We start from the raw sequence: 27695 nt of genomic DNA, 5'->3' as shown, positions 1-27695 counted from the left end.
TTCCGCACGAAACTCGGGCCTTTGATGTTCGACGCTAAACACCTCATGTATCATCCAGTGGTACACTACAACGGAAATCCTTTGTTATTCGACTTAATAAAATTAAGATGCTACGTAGATATAAGTCACACTGATGTTGTTGCTATAACCAAGTCTCTCATCTTTGACAATTTGAGTATTAATTGTAAATTATTTTGAATTTAACTTCAAAGCATATTATTTATTTAAATTATTTATGACAAATTACATATAAAATGGGTTCGTATCTAGAAGTCAGTGGAGGTTTTTTCTGTGTAGTATTTCTTTTATTTATGATGTCCACGGTTGTGTCTGTCCCAGCTAAAACGAAGCGAGGTGTGAAAAGTGTGCCACAGTTTATGAGACAAAATGTCGATGTCAAGGTAAATGTGTACTCTTTATTATCTGATGTTAAAGCTGCAGTCGTGGCTACTCAGTTGTAGTTTTAGTATGACAAAATATAACCCAAGTAAATGTAGTTCTCATTTCGTTCTGTCTGTCTGTCTATCTATCTATCTATCTATCTGTCTATCTGTCTATCTATCTGTCTGTCTATCTATATCTCTGTCTGATCTGTCTGTGTATGCACGTATGTATGTATGTATGTATGTATGTGTGTGTGTGTCTGTCTGTCTGTCTGTCTGTCTGTCTGTCTGTTTATCTATATGTTCATCTGTATGACTATTTGCCTGTATGTCCTTTTGTCTGTCTTCCTGTCTGTCTATGGGCGGGACGTAGCCCAGTGGTAAAGCAATCGGCTGATGCGCGGTTGGTCTGGGATCTGTCCTTGTCGGTGGGCCCATTGGGCTATTTCTCGCTCCAGCCAGTACACCACGACAAGTATAGCCGTGGTATGTGTTATCCTGTCTGTGGGATGGTACATATAAAAGATCCCTTGCTGCTGATCGAAAAGATTAGCCCATGGAGTGGCGACAGCGAGTTTCCACTCTCATTGTCTGCGTGGTCCTTAACCATATGTCTGACGTCATATAACTAAAAATAAAACGTGTTGAGTGCGTCGTTAAATAAAACATTTCCTTCCTTCCTATCTGTCTATATTTGTATCAGCTGTTCTATCAATCTGTCCATATCTGTTTGTCTATATCCATTATTCTCTGTATCTCTCCTTCTGAACTTAATATGTTATTCATTTGATTTTGATATTCCATAGGGATTCTTGAAACATTATGGCTATATGGAACAGAAACCAGTTGGAATACAAGACGACAACAATAGTTTGGGAGAAAACCGAGCTGTGACACTGAGAAGAGCTGTAAGGTTGGTCACATATTAAACATAATAACGTGTGCTACTTTCAGAAAAAAAAAATCAAGGTTAAAATAACTAGAATGGAGCATAAAAAACCCCGCAGTGATGTAATTTTCTCCAAGCAAGACGAAAAGACGAAAAGGGCATATTTAAATTTGAATGAAAAAAGAGTTGGATTTTTTTTTTTTTTTTTTTTTTTTGGGGGGGGGGGGGGTAATGTGCTTGCTCCTGTCACTCTCGCTAGATACGGCCCTTCTAATTAAAATAGGATCTTACTTATCACTCGCATTACAGGTACCATCAGTAGACCTAACCAAATCAAACACTATTACATACTATATTTATCTTTCATACACCACTGGTGTACATTTGGCAACTCCAAACAAGCCGTAACATTTTCGCGACGGCAGATCACTTGTACACAAAATGACGTAGACTAATGTCAAATTTATTAAAAGGACATTCCCGAGTTTACTGCATTGTAAGATTTTTCCGACTAATAAAATATTTCTACGATTAAACTTACATATTAAATATATTTTCTTGTTTAGAATATCAGTGTTTGTATATTCAATGTGTTTCTGGTCGTCTTAATATTTGTAAGAAGCCCGAACTGGATTGTGTATTCAAATAATTTCGTATGTACGAAAAAATCGTTTTTATGAAATAAAATTTAATTTAACCTAGTACCTATATTAGAACGATCAGAAACACGTTTAAAGCCACTAATATTTTATGCAAAATTTAAAAAAATATTTCATATGTATTTACAGTCGTGAAAAAGTCTCTGTTAGTCGATAACATGTTAAAAACTCAGGAATGTCCCTTTAATGTAAAGCAAAGTGGACGTAAGATCTAGTATTAATGAGACTGTCACACACTACTGCAGTGGACGTAAGATCTAGTATTAATGAGACTGTCACACACTACTGCAGTGGACGTAAGATCTAGTATTAATGAGACTGTCACACACTACTGCAGTGGACGTAAGATCTAGTATTAATGAGACTGTCACACACTACTGCAATATCACAACCTATATTACAGCCTTTCACTGAGCTGGCATATTATACATACATACATATGGAGATCGTTAGTAAAACTAAACAAACGCAACAACAAACAACAAAAGAAAAAAGAAATAAAACAACAACCCTAAACAAAACAAAACAAAAATCAAATCAAATCAAATCAAATCAAATCAAATCAAAAATTTTGGGAGATTTTTAATTTAAAGTATTAATTTTTTAATCAGAATATTTTTCTTAAATAGGAAATTCCAACAATTCTATGGTATACCTGATACTGGGGAACTTGACGCATTGACACTGAAGAAAATGGCGATGCCACGATGTGGAACAAAAGACATAGAACGAGACCCAAGAGGAAGGGTGAAGAGATTCAGTCGACTAGGTATATAGTGTATCTCTTGTCGTGATCAAATCTGAATATCCAAAACCATTGACCTATCAAGGCCCTTATATCTTCACAAGTATCTTTTGTCAAGATCCAAGTGTTATTAAAGTATTGGAAAATGTTCTACCTGATGTGTATAAATGTGTTATTAAATATTGTAAAATGTCCTAATTAATGTGTATAAATGTGTTATTAAAGTATTGGGAAATGTCCTACCAAATGTGTATAAATGTGTTATTAAAGTATTGGGAAATGTCCTACCAAATGTGTATAAATGTGTTATTAAAGTATTGGGAAATGTCCTACCAAATGCGTATAAATGTGTTATTAAAGTATTGGGAAATGTCCTACCAAATGTGTATAAATGTGTTATTAAAGTATTGGAAAATATCCTACCTAATGTGTATAAATTTATATTTATTTATTGCGAAGTCCATGTACAGAATGGAATTGTTAAATATTTCGTCTTACAATGTAAAAAAAAAAATCATGTAGTTATTTCGGTTTATTATAATAGCCATGCTAATGTAACAATTACAGGCCAAGTACCTTAATATATTCATAATACTGTAGTATAACGGTACACAGAAATACTTCATATCAAATTAATTTTTATGCCTGACATTATTATTATTATTTGTTTTAATTAGCTGCAAAATGGAAGCATTCTTACTTGACGTGGAAAGTGACACGCTTTACTGGACAACTGCCCCAGGCTAGCCAAAGGTGAGATGACGTGATACTACTTTGTTTCCTCCATTTAATTGTTATTTCCTCCATTTAATGTTCGCACCACTTGTTATATAAACACTTGAAAATGGATTATTCAAATGCGTTGAAAACAAAAACTGTTGCACATTCCATCATTACGTGGACCCGTTGGTTTAACAAAGGCCAATCATTTCCCTCTCCTTACTTGTGTCTCAGAGGGAATGGGAATTTTCCGAAAATAATGTACAATAATATAGACCTACGTTAATCTACTCACCAATAACATACCAACATATAAAATTATAGAACTGTGTAATAGAAGCCGTAATACACACGGCAATTACGATTCTATCATTAGCACATTCAGTACCATATATTTCTATACAAACTGACTCCAAAAGAAGTTGATAGGATATGTAATCATGACCCACTGGCAGGCGCTTTGTCTACAGCGGAGAGCTGCCCCAAGTTCAGCCAGCTGTTTTTCGCTAACGTTTGCTACCTATTTTGACTGGTTCCCGAAGTGATCATTCGGTTTACTGTGTAGCGTAGACACCAGTTTAGCGAACGTTAGCGGTAAGCGGTTGACTGAACTTACCCCTGGTTTTGACAACAATATATTGTCCCAACTTCGTGTGTAGAACTGCCACTTTATAGCGACTTCCAGTACAGGCGTCAAAAATCTGTCTACAGTTTCCATAAATACAGGAACGTCTGAATGAAAACACATATGTGCACAGAATAACCTCTCAAGCAAAGAATTGTTAGTATTTTAAAAGAAATATTGCTAAATTATGTCCAGTCGATTCTTCACTGGTTAACTAATCCATACATGAATAGACCAGTCAGCTCTGTAATTCATATGTCGATCAAATCAGCTATCAATAATTTAAACCTGTATCCATTTTGTTTTTTAAGGTCAACGTTTTCAAGAGCATTTCAGATTTGGCAGGACTCAGCACCTTTGACCTTTACGGAGACAAGGAAAGAAGCAGATATCGAAATATCATTTGTACGGGGTAACCATGGAGACGGTCCTGGGAATGCCTTTGACGGAAGAGGTTAGTTTAGAAAAATCAAGGATAAGTCACATTTTTATTTTTTATTTTTTTTAACGTGTTGCACATACGTTAACAGTTCACAGCAGAATTCAAAAAGTTCTAATAGAAACTTGCATAAGCACCATCAGTCTGTACAGATTGATTCTTCGTGATTTACAATAAAGACCATTGAAGTCGCTCTTAGTGTGAAGGGCCTTTGGTTCGATCCCCTCAATGGACCGACACTAAATATATTTGGTTCCGGTTCAAGCAGTGTTTCTTAACTGGAATATCAAAGGCCGTGGTATGCTATCTTGTGCTGAAAATTGGCCGGGATAACATATGTAACAGAAGTGGGTTTCTTGTCTCCTTTCTAATTATAATATATACAAACTACCTGTCACCATTTAAACGGATAATAACCGCTCATTAAAATATATACTAGGAGATTACGTTTTTGACATGCTTTTCTGTGTTTCAACAGGTAACATCCTTGCCCATGCGTACGGCCCCGGCGAAGCACCTATTTCCGGAGACGCCCACTTTGACGACGACGAATACTGGACCCTCGATGACGAACGAGGTACAAATCTGTTGGTGGTCGCGGCCCACGAATTTGGCCACTCCCTCGGGTTAGGCCACTCCCGCGACGCGAGAGCTCTCATGTACCCCGCCTACCAGAGCCAGGACAACCTCAAGCTGGGGTATGATGACATCAGAGGCATCCAGACTATATATGGTAATTCATTTCTTCAAAAATAATCCGCCAGTCACAGTGATAAATCATTTCACCATCATTAAAAAACCCAACCTAGCATATAATTGCTTCATTTAGTAACGCAGTTAACTGTAGAGAGTTACACACTTTAAATACTAGTAACCATTTTATAATCAAGTACCTATAAAATGCACATTCATGAGGTATAAGCCTCAGACATTGCCTGCAACTGGTGGGACCATATTTTATACATTAATTCTAATTCCAACGTTTGTGCGTGTGTGCGCATATGTGTGTGTGTGTGTGTGTGTGTGTGTGTGTGTGTGTGTGTGTGTGTGTGTGTGTATGTGTGTGTGTGTGTGTGTGTATGTGTGTGTGTGTGCGTGTGTGTATGTGTGTGTGTGTTAATTTCAAAGTTAAGGGGGAGGGGGAGTACATCTGCCCAACCCACCCAGCTTCCGAAGCATATGTTACTATGTTGGGTGGGTGTATTACTGTTATATATTTGAGTCTGAATTAACTAATGTGTTGTTAATTACAAGTAACGTTTCAAATGCACAGACTCGTAAATCGTAGGCATCAAAAGATGTCAGCAACTGGAGGGATCATTAATATATTAATTTCAACAGTAGTATGTATTAATTTCGGAAATGATGGATTAGTGTTAATTAACTAAAGTATTGTTATGATTTCTCAAAAGGAGGGAAGATCGGACCTAATCCGAGAACAGTAGCTCCACAAACCCGCCGCCCGAGACCACGGGTCACGCCACGCCCCACCAGTGGTCCAGCTACCACGAGCCAGACACCGGAATCCTGTCAAATACAGTTTGATGAAGTAGTTCGTGGTAAGTTGTTATTTTGTATTATTGAAGTAAGATATACCAGTATAAAAGTTAAAGTTTGTGTTGTTTTGTTTAACGACACGATTAGAGCACACTGGTTTATTAATCATCAGCTACTGGATGTCTAACAGTCATAAAGAGAACCCGCTACATTTTCCCATTAGCAGCAAGGGATCTTTTATATGCACTTTATCTACATACAGAACAGTGCATACCACTACCTTTTGATATGCCAGTCGTGGGGAACTGGTTGGAACTTTATAAAAACAACAATCAGATAAATGGGTCCACTGGGGTGGTTCGATCCTACTATACCAGGATAATGCCTAATCCAGATAATGCACAGATATTATATCATTAACAACTATGTGTCCACAATGATATGGGTTTTTTCTTAAACTCACTTTATAAGACCTAAGTGTCTTAAAAAAGGATTGTGCATCTTACGTAGCAAATGTTGACTTTAGGGATATTATGGTACGATATGTTGACTTTAGGGATATTATGGTACGATATGTTGACTTTAGGGGTATTATGGTACGATATGTTGACTTTGTCCGCAGATTTAGGGGCGGGACGTAGCTTAGTGGTAAAGCGTTCACTTGATGCGCGGTCGGTCTGGGATCGATCCCCGTCCATTAGGCAATTTTTCGCTCCAGCCAGTGCACCATGACTGGTATATCAAAGGCCGTGGTATGTGTTATCCTGTCTTTGGGATGATGCATATAAAAGGTCCCTTGCTGCTAATCGAAATGAGTAGCCCTTTAAGTGGCAACAGCGCTTTTCCTCTTTCAATATATGTGTGGTCCTTAACCATATGTCCGACGCCATATAACCGTAACTAAACTGTGTTGAAAGCGTCGTTAAATAAAACATTCCTTTTCTTTCCTTTGTCCCTAGATTTAAATGAAAATGCTTTATTACATAAATACATCGATGTTTGTTGGTGTTTTTCTTTAAAATGGTTATTTGGTTTTAAGCTCATTGTGGCAACTACTACGGATTAAAAGACTCCAAATGGTCAAAGGTTTAAAAACAGAATTGGAGATATTACGAAATAATATGTTGACTTTGGGGATATTATCATATGTTGACTTTATCCCTAAATTTAAATCGAACATTTTAATACATGAATACATCGATTTCTTTCTTTTTTTCTTCTTTTTATTTTGCCTGTAAAATTAATATTTGTTTGTTTGTTTAAGTTGATGGTGACAACTACTACGGACTAAAAGATTCCGAAGTGTTCAAGTTTAACAAAGATGGTCTGACTTCCGGTTACCCTAAGCCAATCACCGAAATCTTTCCAGAAGCGCCACCTAGTGTCGACGTTGCGTTTGCGGTGCCTGGTACATCCCGTGTCTACATTATCAAAGGTATTATATCTTATTATCTGGTAGTTTTTGTGTCAAACGTAAAGGAAAACAAACTCAGTTTATTTTTCATTAACTAAAAGTATTCCACTTGGATTTACGAGAAAACACTAGCTTAACTCTGGTTAAAAGTTCAAACATCTTAGGACTATTACATTCCAGTCTGGCAATTCGATTTAGGTTTACAATCGCGACATAGTTTGATCACCCATAGTTGAACAGTCTGTGTTCTTTTAAACTTTTATTCCTGTTCCAGTGAGAACTCTACAACTGGTATGCTAATTTTGACGGTTCTGTTGAAGAAATAGTTCATTCCATACAAAACACTTCTTGATGTTAATCAAAAGAAAAAAACGTTTAAGCAATTGTTCTGTTAATTTCCTACAGATATTTAAACTATGCAGTTAAAAACAATTTAATATGTTTCATCTTCAGATTTGAAAGTATGGCGATATACCAAGTTTGAACTAGATGCGGGTTACCCTATTGAAATTCCTCGTAGACACTTCAGAGAGAAACCGCGGTTTGTGATGACATTCCGAGATGACACCAACTACCAGCGAGTTCTGTTGTTTGGTGTGAGTATGTTTATGTCACCTTAGTGCGTTTCCACACCAAGATAAGTTCACATAATTAATTAACTATAGTCCTTTGCGTTCAGAAACATTTCCAAGCACACGGGTCACCAAATTGTAAAAAGGGTACGTTTGAGTTTGACACGGAAAAATGAGATAAGCTCGGAAAGGGAACGAGGTCTGTAGGGAGTTTCGGGGCATGCTTTCTGGAAATTGATGAAATAAAGACTTCCTGCACTGATGCAGTCTCTGTGTATTTCCCTGCACCCACCTGGCATCCTCGTCCTCTGCCGCTAATAAAGTTGGTCTGGCCCACGGCACTATCTAACTACCGCCCTTATTAGGGGTGTATAGTAGGTGGTTACAAGTGCCTCTTAACAATGCCAGAGGTAACTACTGAACACTCGTTATCAAGGCAATTTAGTTTATTGTTGGTGTTGAAATTATTATTATTTGAAATCATTCAAAGGGGCACTTCAAACGGATGGGGAGGGAGGTGGCGTCACAGGTCCCGACCCCTATGCAACTTTGATACCTTCCATTTAACCACAACGCATCCGAGGTCGGTTTCTACTGGAACAAAAAGGTTAATACGGAGTTTTGCAACCACCACAAAAAAAACACCCCTCCCACACATAACACTGTTATCTTTGCATCAAGTTCTGACAATTTAAGGAAGCCCAAAACTCTTAAGCCATCAGTGTTTAATGTTGCCACGTGTTTAAATGTTTGTAAATACATTTTCTTTTCATGATACTGATATTCTGTTTTTTTCTCACAATTATAGTCTGATTACTGGTGGGAGTATGATTTCGACAACAGGCAGACGTTTGCGCCCAACTCTTACAGGATTCGTCGCTTTTGGATGAATGTACCACGTGACGTCCGATATGCCGTGCAGTATTCAGACAGCTACTTCTACTTGGTGTCAGAATCAAGGTACTTTTTATCATTCAGAATTGGAATACACTAGTTCTGGAATTCTTTTCAGTTATATTTTTATAGGTGCTAAAAGCAGAGCGGCTTTATTGGCCCATAACTCTGAAGCGTTGTCTCTCCCCTATTTTCCAGTTGAAAGGCAAATTAATGTAGTAGTGTTGCTATAGAGTGCTCCTACCGGCAATAACTAGTGGGAATTTCCCTATTAGATCAGTTGGTAGAGAGCTGGACTCTCGTAATGAAAGTCCGTGGTTCAAATTCCCTCAGAGGAGGTTGATTTGTCTGTTACATTAATATTGCAGGGGCGTATCCGGGAAATATTTTACGGGGGGGGGGGGGGCGGGCGGCTAACGGAGAAAGAACACGTCCCAATGGAAAAAAGAGATGAAAGAGGGAAAATATGGGGTACTTGAATATTTTAAGTGGGCGGGTTCCTATACCTAGCTGATTTCATTAGTGACCTACTTTGACCAATCGGATGACTTTTAATTTCAGCTATCTGGTTATGAATCATCACAGACGACAAGCAGTCGGAGAAAAGAAGCGAGCAGGACTTCCGGTTTGGCTAAGCTTGCCATGCAGTTCCACTGGGTAAAACATTTATTATGATCTTTATGCGGTCAAACTTTTGTTTGTAATTTTTTTTAGATTATTTCATAGGAAGTGCGACACAATTTTGATACGAATAATAAAGACTTGCTATCCATCAATTTTCATTTTGAAACGGGTATATTCCCCAACTACCATCGCCTTGTATGTCAATGTTGTACTATAGTCCGTTCCATCATTCTATATATAAAACAGATTTTTGTAAATAATTTCAGTTTGGTTTGACGTAAGAAGAAAAGTAAACGTGTTTTGGAAATAACAAAAAATACAATTTTTGTGTGACATTTACAAATAAAAAATCGGCTCATAAATAAATAACTTGTAGTATATTCCATAGTATCAAAACAAAGACGTTCCCTGTGGGACGGACTATAGATAATATGCATGATATAATAGTATCTTAGTTTTAGTTTGATTTTATTAATTTCGTCAGTAAATGTTTGTCAGCATCCATAAATGGAACTGATTTTTTCTCTCTCTTTGTTTTTTTGGAACTGAACTTGGTTGATGTTACATTTTGGTAATTTGTAACATGTTAATATTTTCTTTCTTTCAGAACTATTCGAAGTACCATTACAGTTCTCTTGGTATCCTTTGGAGGGTTTCTTCTGAAAGTGCTGCTGAACACACAATAGGTGTAACGTGGAATTACCAGCACGACAGAATACGAGAAGACACAAACTATTCCATCCTAATGCAATGCTCTTCACACAACTCAGATTGTACTCTGTCGTATGAAAAGAAAGGACTGTTTATTTTATGAAACTTTAGCTCAGTTTAGTCTACAGATATTTAGTGTCAAACATGGTAATCAAAAGACTTGATCAAAGAAACCACCAACTGCCGCCATTTAAACTACCGTTGCCTTCTGGCAGTAATGGATAGTTTATAGGCAGACTGGATAACACACAAAAAACAAGCTCTTTGATATAGTAGTTGTGGAGCACTAGGTGGTATGGAAGATGCCTATTTAGTTTACTCAATTTAGATTGCAGCTATTTAGTGGCGAACATGGTAATCACTATTCTGGATCTTGGTGTCAAGGACGACACCAACTACTGCCCCATATATACTACCCTGATTAACAACAAGGTCTATTTTATACATACCATGATCTTTTGATATACCGGTTGTGTAGCACTGTGTGGAACAAAAAATCCTATGAACACAGTGTATATGTGTACACCTAACCCGGTCCTGTTTGGCTTAAGTTCAAATGTGTCTGTGCAGGACTTCAATCATATATATATATATATATATATATATATATATATATATATATATATATATATATATATATATATATATATATACATAATTAGGTGGAAATCAGCTGTTTGTAAATATATATTTTGTTATAAATATCCCAATCATTTGTCATCAATTTGTAAATGTTCATGTTCATCAGTGAAAAAAGGCTGGTACTTCATTCGTTTGTAATAACTGTTATCATTAACAAATTGTAATATGTTATGTAAGTAAATTATTTATTGTTTTGATATTACTATTTTAAATTTTTGGAAGTGTTTACTACTATTTTCAAGGCATTTATTGAATTAGCTGTGATATTACTTATACATTTTTTAATTGTATTATGTGTATGTTCTGATTCAGATTTTGAGAGAGAGAGTGAGAGTGAGAGTGAGAGTGAGAGTGAGAGTGAGAGTGAGAGTGAGAGAGAGAGAGAGAGAGAGAGAGAGAGAGAGAGAGAGAGAGAGAGATATATATATATATATATATGAACGATGGAGAACGATTAAATGAATGTTAGACCTATCATTACTGGCAATATTATTAACATCTTGCACATAATAGATTAACTGCCATTAGGAGAATTGAGAATAAAAAATATTGTCATAAACGTTTGGTTTGAATACTGGAGAAGGAAAAATTACTGAGTTTGTTTCGAATATATGTACTTGTAAACCATTAGTTATTAGATTCGTGATACTGTGCTAGCGATCGTTTCTCATGAATAAAAGATATTTAACATACGGTACATGCATACATTTCTGTTGTGGCTAATCGCCATATTAATATAAGCATATTGGATCTATACTGACGTCCAAAAGAAACTATACCAATACTTTGAGAGTCTACTGAAGAAAAACTAAAACATGTTGCATGTTCAAAAGATATGTATTCATGAGAGCGGTATTTTTGTATATTGTGAAAAGAATTGCATTCCATAAAAGCAGAAACATATTTAACCATCATTTGATTTTCATTATCTAACTTATAATGGAATTTAAATCAATTGTTTTGGGGTAAATTTTCGTTTGGACGTCAATATATAAGAGTTTCCAAATGTAAGTGCTTGTAAGCTATTAATTGTTAAATTTGTCAGAATGTACTAGCGCTCTGTCTGTATGGAATAAACGATTCGAACAGTACATGAAAACGTTTTTGTTTTAGCTAATCACCATATTAATACATGTACCATGGATCTATAACTGTTTCCCAACGTAAAGGTCATACCAACCGACTTCGGTGGTGTCGTGGTTAACCCATCGAATATAAGACTGGTAGGTACTGGGTTCGCAGCCTGGTACCAGTTCCCACCCAGAGCACATTTTAACGACTCAATGGGTAGAAATGAATTAACGAATAATGAATGAATAATGAATGAATAGTGAATGAATGAAATAATTAATTAATTAATTAATTAATCTTTTTTTTCCACTAACAACTAACCCTCTGTCCTGGACAGACAGTCCATATAGTTGAGGTGTGTGTCCAGGACAGCGTGCTTGGACCTTAATTGGATATCAGCACGAAAATAAGTTGAAATGAATGAATGAATGAATAAAGTTGTACCGAGAAAAGAAAGAGAAGAAATATTTGTTTAAAAAGTTAAAGTTTTGTTTAACAACACTATTAGAGCCCATTAGTTTATTAATCATCGGCTGTTGGATATTAATTGCTAATTTTGGCGTATAGACTTGGAGAGGAAACCCGATGTATTTTCCCGTTAGTAGCAAGGGCTTTTTTACATGCACTATCCCGTAGAAAGGATCGCACCTTTGATATATACCAAAGTGGTGCACTGGCTGGAACGAAAAAAAACCCCAAACGATCCTAGACCGACAAGGCATCAAGCGAGCGCTTTACCAGTGGATTACATCCCGTTTGAAGGAAATGGTTTATTTAACGACGCACTCAACACATTTTATTTATGGTTATATGGCCTCGGACATATGGTTAAGGACCACACAGATATTGAGGGAGGAAACCCGCTGTCGCCACTCCATGAGCTACTCTTTTCGATTAGCAGCAAGGGATATTTTATATGCCCCACCCCATAGACAGGATAGCACACACCACGACCTTTGATATACCAGTCGTGGTGCACTGGCTAGAAGGAGAAATACCACAATGGGCCAATTAACAGGGATCGATCCCAAACCGACCGCGCATCAAGCGAGTGCTTTACCACTCAGTACGCACTCAGTTGATATGAATTCCTTATGAAACAATACCATTTTAACGACACTCTAGTACAGCAATTTGTTTAACCAATGACTATTTGCTATCTTATATAACAATAGTTTGGTTGTTTTGTTTAACGACACCACTAGAGCACATTGATTAATTAATCATCGGCTACTGAATGTTCAACATTTGGTCATTCTTCATCGGAGGAAACCTATTACATTTTCCCTAATGCAGCAAGCGATCTTTTATATGCACTTTCCTACAGACAGGAAAGCACATACCACGGCCTTAGACTAGTTGTGGTGCACTGGTTGGAACGAGAAAAAACATAATAAATTAAATGGATTCACCGAGGTGGTTCGATCCTGCGACGCAAGCACCTCAAACAGGATAAATCCCGCCTCATCATAACAATAGCGACGCTAACTGCCTTCGGTTGTACAGTGGCTAAGTCATCGGACTTAAAGGTGATAGGTACTGTGATCGCATCCCTGTACCTATTTCTAGTTCCTACCAGTGCACCACGACTAGTATACCAAAGGTTGTAGTATGTGCTATCCTGTCTGTGGGGTGGAACATATAAAAGAACCAGGACTACTAATGGAACAATGTGGCGGGTTTTCTCTCTAAAGAATTACCAAATATCTGTCATCCAATAGCCGATAATAAATATATCAATGTGCTCTAGTGGTGTCATTAAACAAAACAAACGTTTAACTTGTTGTGCATCCCTGTACCGGCTTCCATTGATAGCGAGTTTAACGACTCAATGAGCAAGTGTAAGACCACTACACCGACGTCTCTCTCACTAACAACTACCGATTAACCCACTGTTCTGAGCAGACAGACCAGATAGCTGAGATGGGTGACCAGGACAGCGTACTTGAACCTTTTTTGAATATTATAAAAATGAAACTAAACTGAAATATAATGAAATGAAGGAATGAAATGTTTTATTTAACGATGCACTCATCACATTTTATTTACGGTTATATAGTGTCAGACATATGGTTAATGGTCACACAGATATTGAGGGAGGAAACCCGTTGTCGCCACTTCATGGACTTTTCGATTAGCAGCAAGGGATCTTTTATATGCACCATCCCATAGACAGGATAGCACATACCACGACATTTGATGTACCAGTCGTGGTGCACTGGAGGGAGTGAGAAATAGCCCAATGGACCCACTGACGGGGATCGATCCCAAACCGAATGCGCATCAAGCGAGCGCTTTACCACTGGTCTACGTCTCGCCCCATTATGAAATGAATGCGTTAGAGAAGACCCACAATCGCGATATGGAATGTACCGTATGGAAAGTATGTCCCTTCCATCTAGCACAGATAAGGCACCCCATGCACAAAGAAATGTTTTATTTAACGTCGCACTCAACACATTTTATTTACGGTTATATGGCGTCAGACATATGGTTAAGGACCACACAGATTTTTTAGAGGAAACCCGCTGTCGCCACTACATGGGCTACTCTTTTCGATTAGCAGCAATGGATCTTTTATATGCATCATCCCACAGACAGGATAATACATACCACGACCTTTGATATACCAGTCGTGGTGCACTGGCTGGAACGAGAAATAGCGCAATGAGCCCACCGACGGGGATCGATCCCACTCCTTGGGGTTCGAAGACAGCTGGTTAAGATAGCTAACATTTGAACAATTGGCCCCTTACGTTTACATCCAAGAACTGAATGCCCCCATACACCTCTCCCCACCTACCCGTTTACGCAAACTCCTTTGGGTAGGATGACATTTTATATCCGTGCCCTCGTAAACCAGATACAGTGTTTTGGGATCTTTTATTTGCGCTTCCCACAGGCAGGATAGCACAAACCATGGCCGTTGTTGAACCAGTTATGGATCACTGGTCGGTGCAAGTGGTTTACACCTACCCATTGAGCCTTGTGGAGCACTCACTCAGGGTTTGGAGTCGGTATCTGGATTAAAAATCCCATGCCTCGACTGGGATCCGAACCCAGTACCTACCAGCATGTAGACCGATAGCCTACCACGACGCCACCGAGGCCGGATCCCCGTCGGTGGGCCTATTGGGATATTTCTCGTTCCAGCCAGTGCACCACGACTGGTACACCAAAAGCCGTGCTATTTGCTATTCTGTTTATGTGACTATGCATATAAAAGATCCCTTGCTACTAATGGAAAAATGTAACGGATTTTCTCTCTGAGGCTATGTCAGAATTACCAAATGTTTGACATCAATAATAAATAATAAATCATTGTGCTCTAGTGGTGTCGTTTAATAAAACAAACTTTAACGTTTAAAAAAGGGCATTTACAATACTAGTATCCAAACGTGCAATAATATTATTCAAAAATACATTAACATGTATTAAATATATGGTTAAATCTTCCACAGAGATCAGCTAAAACCAATAAATACAGTGTATTCATTTGCTAAACACTTGCTTTTTCGGCGAAATAATCTGGTGTCGTGCTCACATCGGTCAAGCATACTTACACATTCATTTATTCTGAACAATTATCCTCCACCTCAGTGTGAGAACTGTCCGTGTACTCTGACGGTGCGTCATATATTGGTGGAGTGCAATCATCTTAAGCAAATTAGCGAAGATGTAGTTGATAGAAGAAATGTGATGGAATCATCTTGATTCCGTCCTAAAGTTCAACTTTTGTTGATTTTTTTCCCAGATACTAAGTTTTATTATAAATTTTAATTTTACCTATCTGTAATATTTGTATTTTTTGCACAGTCCTTTACACTGTGTTTTCAGTTAACTCTTGAATTTTTATTGATTTTTATTTTATATTTATGTTCATCATCATTTAATTTTTGCATTTACCTTAGTATCGTTAAACATTCATTCATTCAGCCTACACTAATACATAACCCTGGTTACACCAAAGCAAACGCAACCCACCCCCTGTCCTGATAAACAAACAAACAAACACACGAAAAAAACGACTTACCTCTATTGATATGCATTCAACAGTTGAAGAAAATAATGCAACAGAACAGCAAAGTAGTTAGGTGTCATTAGGTAGTATTAGATCCATGCACATATATTTTATATTTGTACACTTAAAACAAATATGCTTAATAAATGTCAAACAGCGATTTTGTTCACACATTTCTGAAGTTAAAAACTATATTCAGTGGAATGTACGTAGTATCGCTTTGGCACCAATACGCATATTATTACGTCAAAGCATTGTTGACGTCACGTCAAAGGATTATTGACATTTTCATGGTAACTTTCTCGGCAATTTTCGTAAGTTAACGAAATACTTTTGGAATGCGCACTTCCAGATCCTTACCCTGGTTTTAGATGTTTGCTCAATTTGTTGACTTTTGAATTAAAAAAAGTGCGTACCACTGGAGTACATTGATGAAGTAATCATCGGCTACTGGATGTCAAACATTTGGTAATTCTGACAAAAGCCGCTACATTTTTCCTAATGCAGCAAGAGATCTTTTATATGAATCATCCCACAGACAGGATAGCACATACCACGGCCATTGATATACCAATCGTGGTGCACTGGCTGGAACGAGAAATAGCCCAATGGATCCACCCATGGGGATCGATCCCAAACCGACCGCGCATCAACCGAGCGCTTTACCACTGGGTTACGTCCCGCCCAAGCTTTGAATAACGTACAGCGTTTGTTTTAATGTAATATAATATTATGTAGCTACTTTTCAACAAGTTTGAAAAATGTTCAGGCTTGTGACCCTTAACTTTCTCCAAAAGAGGGACCACACACCCCTGGATCTGCACCTGATAATCAAGAATACGAATCCGAAACGTTACAGTGTTTCTCAATAAACATATATATTCAATATATTTATTTGCTACACACTGAAGTTTTTCGATCACTTACCACCAGCACCTACCCCCCCCCCCCCTCCACTGTATCCGCGCCTGGGACCCCATTAGGTGAATGTATTTAGAAAAATCACGCAAACAATCCAGTCTTTCCATACTACTTTATTACAAACTACGACAAAAACGTCAATAAATATACACATATACGTTTCATTTACAGACAACGCACATTAAAATGGCTAGAAAATGTTTGACAAATAGTAATTAAAAAAATGTAGATAAATTGATAAAGTACAAATAAGATAAATGAATACTGTATTGCACAAATTGATAAAGGGAATGCATCACAACTTACGTGTTGGGAATATTGACATTTTACTACAAATCATGGCATGGGGCGTGACATGGGATGATATCGTGTAGCATGGCATAGCATAACATAATATTGTGTAGCATGGCATGATATTGTGTAGCATAATTTGGTATTGTATGACTTGACATTGTAGGTATGGTGTGGTGTGTCGTGTCGTGTTGTGTTGTGTTGTGTTGCGTTGTGTTGTGTTGTGCTTTGGTTTAGCAGGGCATGATAAAAATTATATGATATTATGTTACATGTGTATTTCCTATTTAACGTGTATATACTCAAATTTAGTTTAAAATGATTGTGATAACAACACACTGCAATGACAACGGGACAGTCTATACAAGTTGTAGCTAACATAATAAAACACAGAGAAAACTCACAAACTAAGTAATGATAACATTAAATGCATTGATACAATATTTAGTCATGAAATAACTAAATTATAAACTACCCTGGTAATACAACGTGATGCAAGCCATAAACTGTTAGATGTATAACGAGTCATGCATTGTTGTACGATTGATAATGTGAAATGAACATAGCACCAATCAAATGTTTATAATATGTATTCTCAAAACAAAATAATCATCTATATAGTTTACGCAATATATTAACTCCTATTTAATCGTCCCTGATATTTTTTACACATTCAAAGTTCAGAACAGTATCTGGAAGAAGGTATCTGTAGTGAAAGACCCAAGAACGAGGTATCAAAACATTTTGAATACATAGTGTATTGTGTGAAATGTGGCAGTTCATAAAATAAATAATTTTTAAACAAACAAACAAACATACACACAAACAAAGCACACGCCATATTTTGCTAGCATGGAATAATAGCAAATATTATCTCTTGTTTACTTAGTCAAAGTTTATAAAATCCGAAATGGTACCCAAAAGTAATTTTACGTCATTAACGGAGACCTTGGTTTTGTTTACTCCAGTTCTTCCAACATATCCTCACTCTCAAAGTTAGAAGCCAGAGCGCACTCATTTCCAAATATTTCCGGTGACCAGGGTTTGGGATATCCGTCCATGACAATCCGGTAAGCTGGGTCCATTTTCCTAAAGCTGTAAGAGGTGAAAAGGTCAATGTTAGTATTCGAAAAAAAATCATTAAACGATGCACTCAACACATTTTTGTTTTAAGTTATATGGCGTCATACATATAGTCTAGTAGCACACAGATAACGAGAGACTCAGCTGCCGCCATACAAGGTACAACAAGAGATTTTTATATGTTCCATCCCTCAGACAGGGTAGTACATACCAATGTCCTTGTTACACCAGTTGTGCAGCACTGGCTGGGACGAGAAAAGGCGCAATTGTTCCATGGACGGGGTCCGATCCAACTAGATATCGCATAGTGGTAATATTTCATTGTGAAATAGTAAACAATTAAAAAACAAAGTCGATCATTTTGTGCGGATTCCAGTTAAAAGAATTTATGTACATGTACATGTATTTCTACTTTTTATAACTCCCAGGATAAATATTAGTCTATTAACGACAATTGGTAGAAATACATTTGTGAAGAAGTAAAAGAAGAAGAAAAAAAGAGGAGAAGAAAAAAAGGAAGAAGAGGAGGAAGCAGAAGGAGGAGAAGGAAGAAAAAAGAATGACGATGAAGAGGAAAGCGTAAAAATCTCATACAAATAAAATAAGATCTTCTAATACAAGATGTTAATTAATAAAGAAATATGTTTCTGCGGTAAATAGGGTAATTAGTGCACTTTAGTTATGAATATGAGAAAGGAATTTTGTCATGTACAATGCTACACCTTCCAACCCCGTTTTCGTCGCATATGTCGTATTTGAGATAACTTACTTTCGTCCCTTGAAGAACAGATATTTTCCGTCGTATGCAGTCATTGCTGCCTCTACACCGTTAGGTACACCCCTCCAGAACCGCGAAATCGTCAAGATGTAGCCGGGGGTCATCTTCATCGTCAGCTGGTTCCACTCCCAGAAATACTTGTGCTGCGAAAACAGAAACATAAAAATAACTCTGGTATATACATATACATCCTACTATAGAATTAAGAATTAGTTTATACATTTTAAAGAATTTGTAAATAAGAAATATTGCCTTTAAGGTTCTATGTATCTACCTTCCCCGACCCAATCTTCCAGGTGACATAACCTGGTTATATATTTAGATATATATATATATATATATCTGTGTCTGGTTAATTGTCTGTTTTCACTACCCTCCCTAATTCATTTACGTTAAGTACGGTCCTAGTTACAGCGACACATGAAATCGACCATCTTGTCTTTGGAAAAATACGTACATAAGCGTATGAGACAGGGGACGGAGTAAGTGCCCCTCCCCCGCACTCTCCCTTCCACCCGATTGGAACAAACCTCAAATACGGGTAAAATAGATAGAGATAATTAATCGGGCAAAATTAGCTTTACGCTTGTATTTCCACCATTCTACCCACAATATTAGTCGTAATCCATGTAAACATGCGCAGTGATTCGTTTACAACCCTATATAGCTGTTTGGAAGTAATGCTAATATGAATAAATATTATTATCCAGATTCGGACATTTTCGTTTAATTCGGGCAAAAATCAGCCGACCCAAATGGGAGCTCGTACGCCTATGTACACAATATATAATAAACAATTGCTGCTAGTCTGTAATAGTAGCTATTCCTTAGTAGTTGAATAATGTGAAGAAGTCTAATGGTATGTATTTCCGTTGAACTTACCCCGAACATGAAGATCTGTGTTCTGTACTGTCTGTCGGGAATGGCTAGCACAGCGTGAGGTTTCTCTGGGAAGTCAGAGGTATCAATCCACTTTGGGAAGCCAGCTTCTAGCTTAAAGTTCGTGTACCGCCATACGCGAGATCCTAAAAACATAATCATATAATCAGGGGTGGGAATTATCCTCGGATCAGCTGTTTTCCTCTCATGGAACATTGCGTTTCCTCGCATTTTAATCGTCATTTTCTCCAAATTGTGTCAGATGGCACAGATTTTAACCTAGAATTTCAAGAATTTCCAGGACCCCTCTAGATTTCCTCTTTTTTACAGTTCACCAATTCCCACCCCTGTATAATATGTCCAACATGGTCAACAAATGAATGAATGAATGAATGAATGAGCGAGTGGCTGAGTGATTGATTGATTGAGTGAGTGAGTGAGCGAGTGATTGAGTGTGAGTGAGTGAGTGAGTGAATGTGTATCGACACCCCAGCACTAAAATAGAGATCGACCATTAGGTGTCAAACGAAGATAAGTACATCATGATTATTTCCTTTAAAAATAAAAATTATATAATTATGTATATGGTCAACATACACGATACCCTAAAACATAATCATATAATATATTTAATGTGGAGAACATACGCGAGATCTTAAAAAACTATCATTATTCAATATGGCCGCCACAGAGAAATTCCTGAAAACAGTCATATAATATATTTAATATGGCCGGCCTCAATGGTATAGCTGTTGGCTGGATATATTCTCATTATGTAATAATATATTGTATATCATGATATAGAGCAGTTTTAGAATACAAATTGTGGTTAATACAATACCCATAAAGCCAAAACAAAGCTCCTGGAAACCTAACAACAACAACTACAACAACAAGATCAACAACAATATCAACATTAACATCAGCACCATCAACAACACAACAACAACAACAAAACCCCAGAAATTTTGATTTATTACAATTTCTACTCCAATTCAAAAGAAGGAATGATAGTTACCTTTAAAAATGTACACTTGACTGGTTTTCTTGTCATACACCACACCTCGAACTCTGCTTGGCGCTTTAGGGAACACGTGGTTGATTCTCTTTGGAAATCCCTCCACCAAGCCCGTGGACTGGCTTGTCTTGTAGACGAAGCGACCACTGAACGCATAGATGTAGCCGTCAGGACCTATAAACAAGAACAAATCAAAGTTTGGTTAAAGAGCATAGACCTCTACAGGGCTGACGCCAATCATAAGCCATCCATGTTTGTTTGTTGTTGTTGTGGGGGTTGGGGGTTTTTTTTGTTTGTTTTTTAAACTGAGTTATTAGATGAGACAAATCTGAGTTATTTAATGAAATATAGTACTTATTTAACATTTAGTAATATTATTATCTCAAATTTCTTTTATTATCTTGACAAAGAAAGACGTGACAGTATTTTATTATGCAATACAGCCCCTTATATAACGGTACTTTTTATAGTATTGACGGCTTCCGTGTGAAGTGGTAAAAGTCATCGGCGTTAAGGCTGGTAGGGTCCAGATTCGCTGTCCAGTACCGGCTCAAATCAATCTAATTAAAATTAGCTCCACTATTACATGTGGATCTAACACCAGCCAGTTGGAGCTCATGTCCACCAATCAAAACCTTACTTGCAGAATCCTGCCAGTGATTTTAAAATAATTTGAAAACATTCCGAATTATCCTGAGGGTATACGACATGTTTCGTGTGAATTACGAATGCCTGAAAACATGTTTTATTTTATAAAATAAATAATTTGTAATGTAAAACTGAAGACTGATTTAGTTTGGGGTTTTTTATAAATAAATAAATAATTTTTAATGTAAATTTGAAGACTAATAACCCACCCGGTACGTATTGGTATGGTTCGCTGTACTGCGGCCACTAAAATAGACTCGCCCGATATTTTTAGAATTTGTATGCTCCCAAATAACGTTATAAAAGGCGAAGTGTGATTGGTCAATATTTAAATTATTATTTACAGACGAAATGTTACCTGGACATTGGGGACAACGCAGTGTTGTTAGCAATCCGATTAAAATTATTTCTACTGGTCTAAATAAGGCATTCGTAATTCACATGAAACATATCGTATACCCTCAGGATAATTCGGAATGTTTTCAAATTATTTTTAAATCACTGGCAGGATTCTGCAAGTAAGGTTTTAATTGGTGGACATGAGCTCCAACTGGCTGGTGTTAGATCCACATGTAATAATGGAGCTAATTTTAATTAGATTGCGGCTCAAATCCAAAGTAATTATAACGGCTGTACATGGGACAGCGAAAAGACACAATACCGACTTCTGTCTAACCACAATAACCATTAATTACCCTTCCCGCGAAGTCAGAATACAGCCCAAATAGATGAGATGCGTGCCAAGAACAGCGTGTTTGAACCTTAATAGGATATGGACACAAAAATATAAATTGAAAATGAATTGAAACTATTTTGATAGAATCCTATCCCACGTATATCAGACATAACTAGTACGGTTATCTTACCCATGTCGATGGCATCCACCTTCATGTCACAGTAATACGGACGACTGATCGGGCGTTTTGTCGTAGGGCGAGGGGTTGTCGTCGTTGTTGTCGTTGTCGTCGTTGTCGTAGTTTCTGGTTTTGGTGGATTTGGATTCGACCCTGAAAAGAGACAAAATGTGAAATATAAAGTGATAATATTCATAACTTCATTATATTACAAGAAAAACAAAACGATCCCAAAGTAAAACGCCGGGTACTCATCATCAATGTTTATCTATCGATACTGTCGTCCTGATTCGGTTGAAAATGCCAAGTGCTATTACTGTTGACAATTGTTTTATTCTTATTCTGTTTTACACATATACGTCATCTATGATCATGAAAAGTTAAAGTTATAAAAGTTTGTTTTGTTGAACGACACCACCAGAGAACATTGAGTTATTAATCATCGGCTATCGAATGTCAAACATTTGGTGATTTTGACATATAGTCTTAGAAAGGGAACTCTCTACATTTTCTATTACTAGCAAGGGATATCTTATATGCACCATACCCCAGACAGGATAGCACATACCACGGTCGTGGGGCACTGGATGGAACGAGAAATTGACCAATGGGCCTATCAACGGGGCTCAATCTGAGACCGATTTTGGCATCAGGTGGGCGCTTTACCACTGGGCTACGTCTCTCCTTTCTGTGGTCATGAAATTTTAGCTTTGATGTATAAACTTTACAAAAAAATCATTTAAGTAAAATAATAAATAAAGGTAAACACAACAGAAACAGGGATTAATGGCGTCCAGTGACAGTTTTAATATCGCAAACAAAATTTTATATTGGAAACAAATTCTACCTCCGCCCCTACATACTAAATACACATACTAATTTTGTAAAAATAAGAAACGAAGGAAACAATTATCGGAAAAAAAGTAATTGTACCATAAAGGAGTTGAATTCCACGTATGTCGTCAAAGGCCAGCTTGAAATTAGGATCCCATCCTTGGTAGTATGGCGCCATTAAGGACCCGGGGACGCTGGAATGTCCGAGCCCCAGCGCGTGTCCGAATTCGTGAGCCGCCACCGTCTCGAGATCCGTCCCATAATTCTCGTGAATTGTCCACTGTTCATCGTCGTCAAAGTGGGTGTCACCGCTGATTGGTTGAGTGCCGGGACCGAACGCATGCGCCAAAGTCTGACCTGTGATTGAGGAAATGTTTTGAATGTCTATTTAGGGACATCAGAAAGAGTAATTGCGATATGATGACCATAGATACAAAAACAAACAACAAAACGTTGAGTCAAATCATGTGGAAATTGATATATGACAGATGCTTGCGATATTATTACGACACGTGAGTGTCAGGAAAATATTAACTTATAAATGTTAAACACAGAACCCTAGCCATTAGAAAATGTAAACTATTTTCTGTTAATACAGCTTTTGTACTGATCAATTATACATTGGTTATAACACTTTGTTTAAATTATTGATTTGTGCAAATCCAACATGATTTGGTCTCCTTGTTATCTTTCGAAGCTAAAAATACATTCCATTGCAAACATAAGAGGCACATGTCTTGAGAACTAAAATCAGTAAATGGTGTGTGAATCAGGACATGTGTCTTTAAAGATATTAAAAGCACAATACATTTATCTAAATCAAATATTCAGATCCTATGTTAAAACATGCTTTGCATGATACACAGAACAAACAAATGTGTAAATCTTACCTCTCCCGTCAAAAGCATTGCCCCATCCGTCACCATGTTCCCGTCGTGCGAATTTAATTTCTATGTCCGCACTATCATCCGTCTGTTCAAACTCGAGCGGCGTAACATCAGACCAGAATTTGAACGCACGTTGGAAGGCATTGCTGAAAACAAAGAGAAAAGTCGAATAACAATTTATTTCTAGCATTCCAACACATCTGTTGGGGCGGGGAGATACAGTTCAAAGTCTGGTAGCCAGCATGAGGTGCCAAGGATCACAGGGTCGATCTTCCTCAGTCTACTTGTCTTTCTCTGTCCAGGGCACTGACTCATAACCGGTATATCAAAGATCGTGGAATGTACTGTCCTGTATATGGAAACGTGTATATAAAAGATCCATTGCTGCTTTTCCGAAGGCGTAACTCATAGGGTGGTGGCCGTGAGTTTTCATTCTGAATCTTTGTCTTTCTCAATCAAATGTAAATATAACTACATGTGTATATTATGAGAGACTCCAAACAGTCGGAGTGTAAAAATGTGTATTATTTTCCTTTTCTCAAATATTTACCATATCACTGTATACATATTAAATAGTATTTCATTGTTTTGAAGTCGAGTGTTCAGCAACACAGATTCGTTGATGGTTATCACACAAACGCTAATTAAATGTAACTGGCCAAAAGCAGCGCTACCTTAAATACTGCATTTACTGCACAGTGTACTTATTCTGCTAACTTCAAAATATAAAAACTGGCATATATAGCATTTTAGAAATAAAACTCTTTACACTCAGGGTCGTATTCAGCTGGGTTGACAAGGGCCAATTGCGTCCCTGCACGAAAATAATAATTAAAAAAAAAAATAATAATAAAACCAAAAACACTGGAAATATAAAAATACATACCGTTGTTTGGAATGGGGCAACTGATTGGTGTATTGGTTGGTTTTCCAAGTTACTTTCTTATTTTGCCATTTAGTACCTGTAAAACGAAACAAGGCATTATGTTTATATATTTCTTAAAATCCCAATAACATAAGTCATATAATACATGAACAATATTAGTTGGTGATCGTCCCTGCCTGCCCACCCGGAAAGACTTTTCCCAATATTTTATCATACTTCACGCTTCAAAACCTATGGACATTGTAGAATATTGTTGAACATAGGATTTTTCTCAAATATCGCATCTCAGAACCAATTATCAAAATGAACTATTGGAAAAAAGCATTCACGTGCTGAAATTCTTGCCTTGGAGAGTATAACCGGCCTCGGTGGCGCAATGGTTAAGACATTGGACTACAGGCTGGTAGGTACAGGGTTCGCAGCCCGGTACCGGCTTCAACCCAGAGCGATTTTTAATGCGAGTTCTGAATGGCTTAATGAGTAGGTGTAAGGCCACTACACCCTCTTCTCTCTCACTAACCACTAACCCACTGTCCTGGACAGACATCCCAGATAGTTAAGGTGTGTGCCCAGGCCAGCGTGCTTGAACCTTAATTGGATATAAGCACGAAATCTACCGCCTTCTAATATTTCTGGAAAATAAGGACGCACAGCAACTAATCTTTTGTGTGACCTTAAAAACGGTATAATAATAGAAAACCTTTTTTTTTAAAACAGAACACGGAAGGTGTGGGAGGAAATTAAAACGTACAAGAATAAAACTATGAATGGTAAGAAAACGAAAGTAAGAATACGAACAGACCACGCAATCTAAGTACAAATGCATTTGTCACTCACCAAGATGTGAATATTTCTGCGGAACATCGGGATCTGAATTTTTGAGAATATCTCTAAAACCGCACCGAGGCTGCCTCATCTTGGTTCGCGTTTCGTCGTCCAACCTCCCAGTTAGGGGCAAATGGTTAAATTTCTGATATTGTCTGCAATAAAATATTTATATATGTTTTAACTTATCACAACAGACACCTGTATAGCGTGGTAAATAGAGGCGTAGAAGTAGCACTAGAGTGGGATTGAGGAGATGGGGTGGAAGTAGACTGTCAACATATAAACAAACAATTTACTAAACCAAAAAACCGAATACAACAGCCCCCAAATACTCCCCCAAAACCCTACCTCATACCATCACCACTCCACCACCACCCCAACCCCCCCCCAAAAAAAAGAGCCCCAAACAAACAAACAAACAAACAAACAAAACCCCCAAAACAACCAAAATAAAACAAAACAAACAAAACAAAACAAATTTAAATTTAAAAAAAACCCTTGAGCATGAAAGTTGAAAGGAGGATGGAATTTTCTTTGAGCAGGCAATTCGGGGATAAGTAAAGTTACGTCTTACCCTGGCTGCCGTTCAGTATTCTACACTTATAACTGTAAGGTAAAGCTAGATTTGTCTAACCTGATGGCTTCCTCTACAGTGGCTTCTGAGTGAAATTGTCTTCCTGATGTGATGTCATCATCGTCGTATTCTTTCACTGGTTCCAGGTACCCGAACGTTTCCAGATAGGCCTGCAGTGTAATATACATGTATACAAACTTTGGAAATAGTTTAAACAATATTTATTAAATTTAAACCTTTATTTTACCGTCAGTATATTGGAAAGTGAACAATAATGAAACATAAAGATGCGAATATATACAAGACAACGTATTCAAATATTGAATGACTATAATTGTCTTTAATTGCCAGCTACCTTGTGTCTTTATGTATGCATATAAAGGAATATTATATACTAGTATATATTCATACATATATATATATATATATATATATATATATATATATATATATATATATATATATATATATATATATATATATATTTCATAACCATGATGGCATTGCGAATAGAAATAGTAGCATTATTATATTTAAAACCTTATCCCTACACAAGACTAGAATAGATAACTTTTAATACTGCCTTTTAGAACATAATTTATAAATTTATACATTGATATAGTAATCATCGGCTATAGGTTGTCAAATATTTGGTAATTTTGACGTATAGTTTTAGAGAAGAAACCCGCTACACTTTTCCATTAGTAGCAAGGGATCTTTTATATGCACAATCCTACAAACAGAACAGCATATACCACGACCTTTGGTATTCCACTCGTGGGACATTGGTTGGGGCGGGGAAAAATAATCAGAGAATGGTTCCACCGCAGCGGTTAGATCCTGCGACAAAACCACTGGAGGCAGGCGCTACTGACTGGTCTAAACTCCGCCCCTGTACATGACAAAGTAAACAAAAAAAGTTAAATAACAAGGTTGACGACTGTACGTACCAACAAGTCATACGTCTCTCGTTTTTCACGGTCATTGTTTTTCTGTGTGGATTCTTCGGAAAGACTGGCACTTTTCGTTAAATGACAACACAGAGCTGTCAGCACCAACAACTTCAACAACATCGTCACAGTTTAACTTTCCAAACCAGAAAATCTAATTTTTAATGATATTATATACGTTCAGTATAGTTATAGCTACTCGTATAGTTATACGTATATGAATTTGGTGGCGGTCTGTTACCACCCGAATCTGTTTGTGGTGCTTCACAGGTATTACCTTCATTTATATAGGTGCATTTTCATCCTTGCCCACCGCTCCTATTAGTCCTAACATAGACTCCACAAACCTAGTTCTGAC

The 27695-nt window shown here is 37.2% G+C and overlaps 2 protein-coding genes across 2 annotated transcripts; one reads left to right on the top strand and one right to left on the bottom strand.

Annotated features, from left to right (window-relative positions):
* The first annotated feature begins 132 nt into the window (after positions 1–132).
* LOC121367749 (stromelysin-1-like) lies at positions 133–11905 on the top strand. Its single transcript, XM_041492095.1, has 12 exons — positions 133–401; positions 1190–1296; positions 2561–2700; positions 3354–3429; positions 4333–4475; positions 4939–5193; positions 5873–6019; positions 7222–7392; positions 7825–7967; positions 8752–8903; positions 9399–9494; positions 10069–11905. Exons 1-12 carry the CDS (start codon positions 255–257, stop codon positions 10145–10147), a joined length of 1656 nt encoding a protein of 551 aa, XP_041348029.1. The 5' UTR covers positions 133–254; the 3' UTR covers positions 10148–11905.
* A 5020-nt stretch (positions 11906–16925) lies between these two features.
* Positions 16926–27690, bottom strand: LOC121367748 (matrix metalloproteinase-19-like). Its single transcript, XM_041492094.1, has 11 exons — positions 27338–27690; positions 26448–26557; positions 25823–25965; positions 24986–25061; positions 24103–24245; positions 23312–23569; positions 22391–22531; positions 20877–21050; positions 19862–20004; positions 18971–19122; positions 16926–18213 (listed from the first exon to the last, which is right to left on the bottom strand). Exons 1-11 carry the CDS (start codon positions 27458–27460, stop codon positions 18078–18080), a joined length of 1599 nt encoding a protein of 532 aa, XP_041348028.1. The 5' UTR covers positions 27461–27690; the 3' UTR covers positions 16926–18077.
* Positions 27691–27695: the final 5 nt, after the last annotated feature.

This window comes from Gigantopelta aegis, chromosome 3 (genome assembly GCF_016097555.1).
Source record: "Gigantopelta aegis isolate Gae_Host chromosome 3, Gae_host_genome, whole genome shotgun sequence".
In the NCBI taxonomy this organism is placed as follows: domain Eukaryota; kingdom Metazoa; phylum Mollusca; class Gastropoda; order Neomphalida; family Peltospiridae; genus Gigantopelta; species Gigantopelta aegis.
This window is presented reverse-complemented; position numbering and strand designations above follow the sequence as displayed.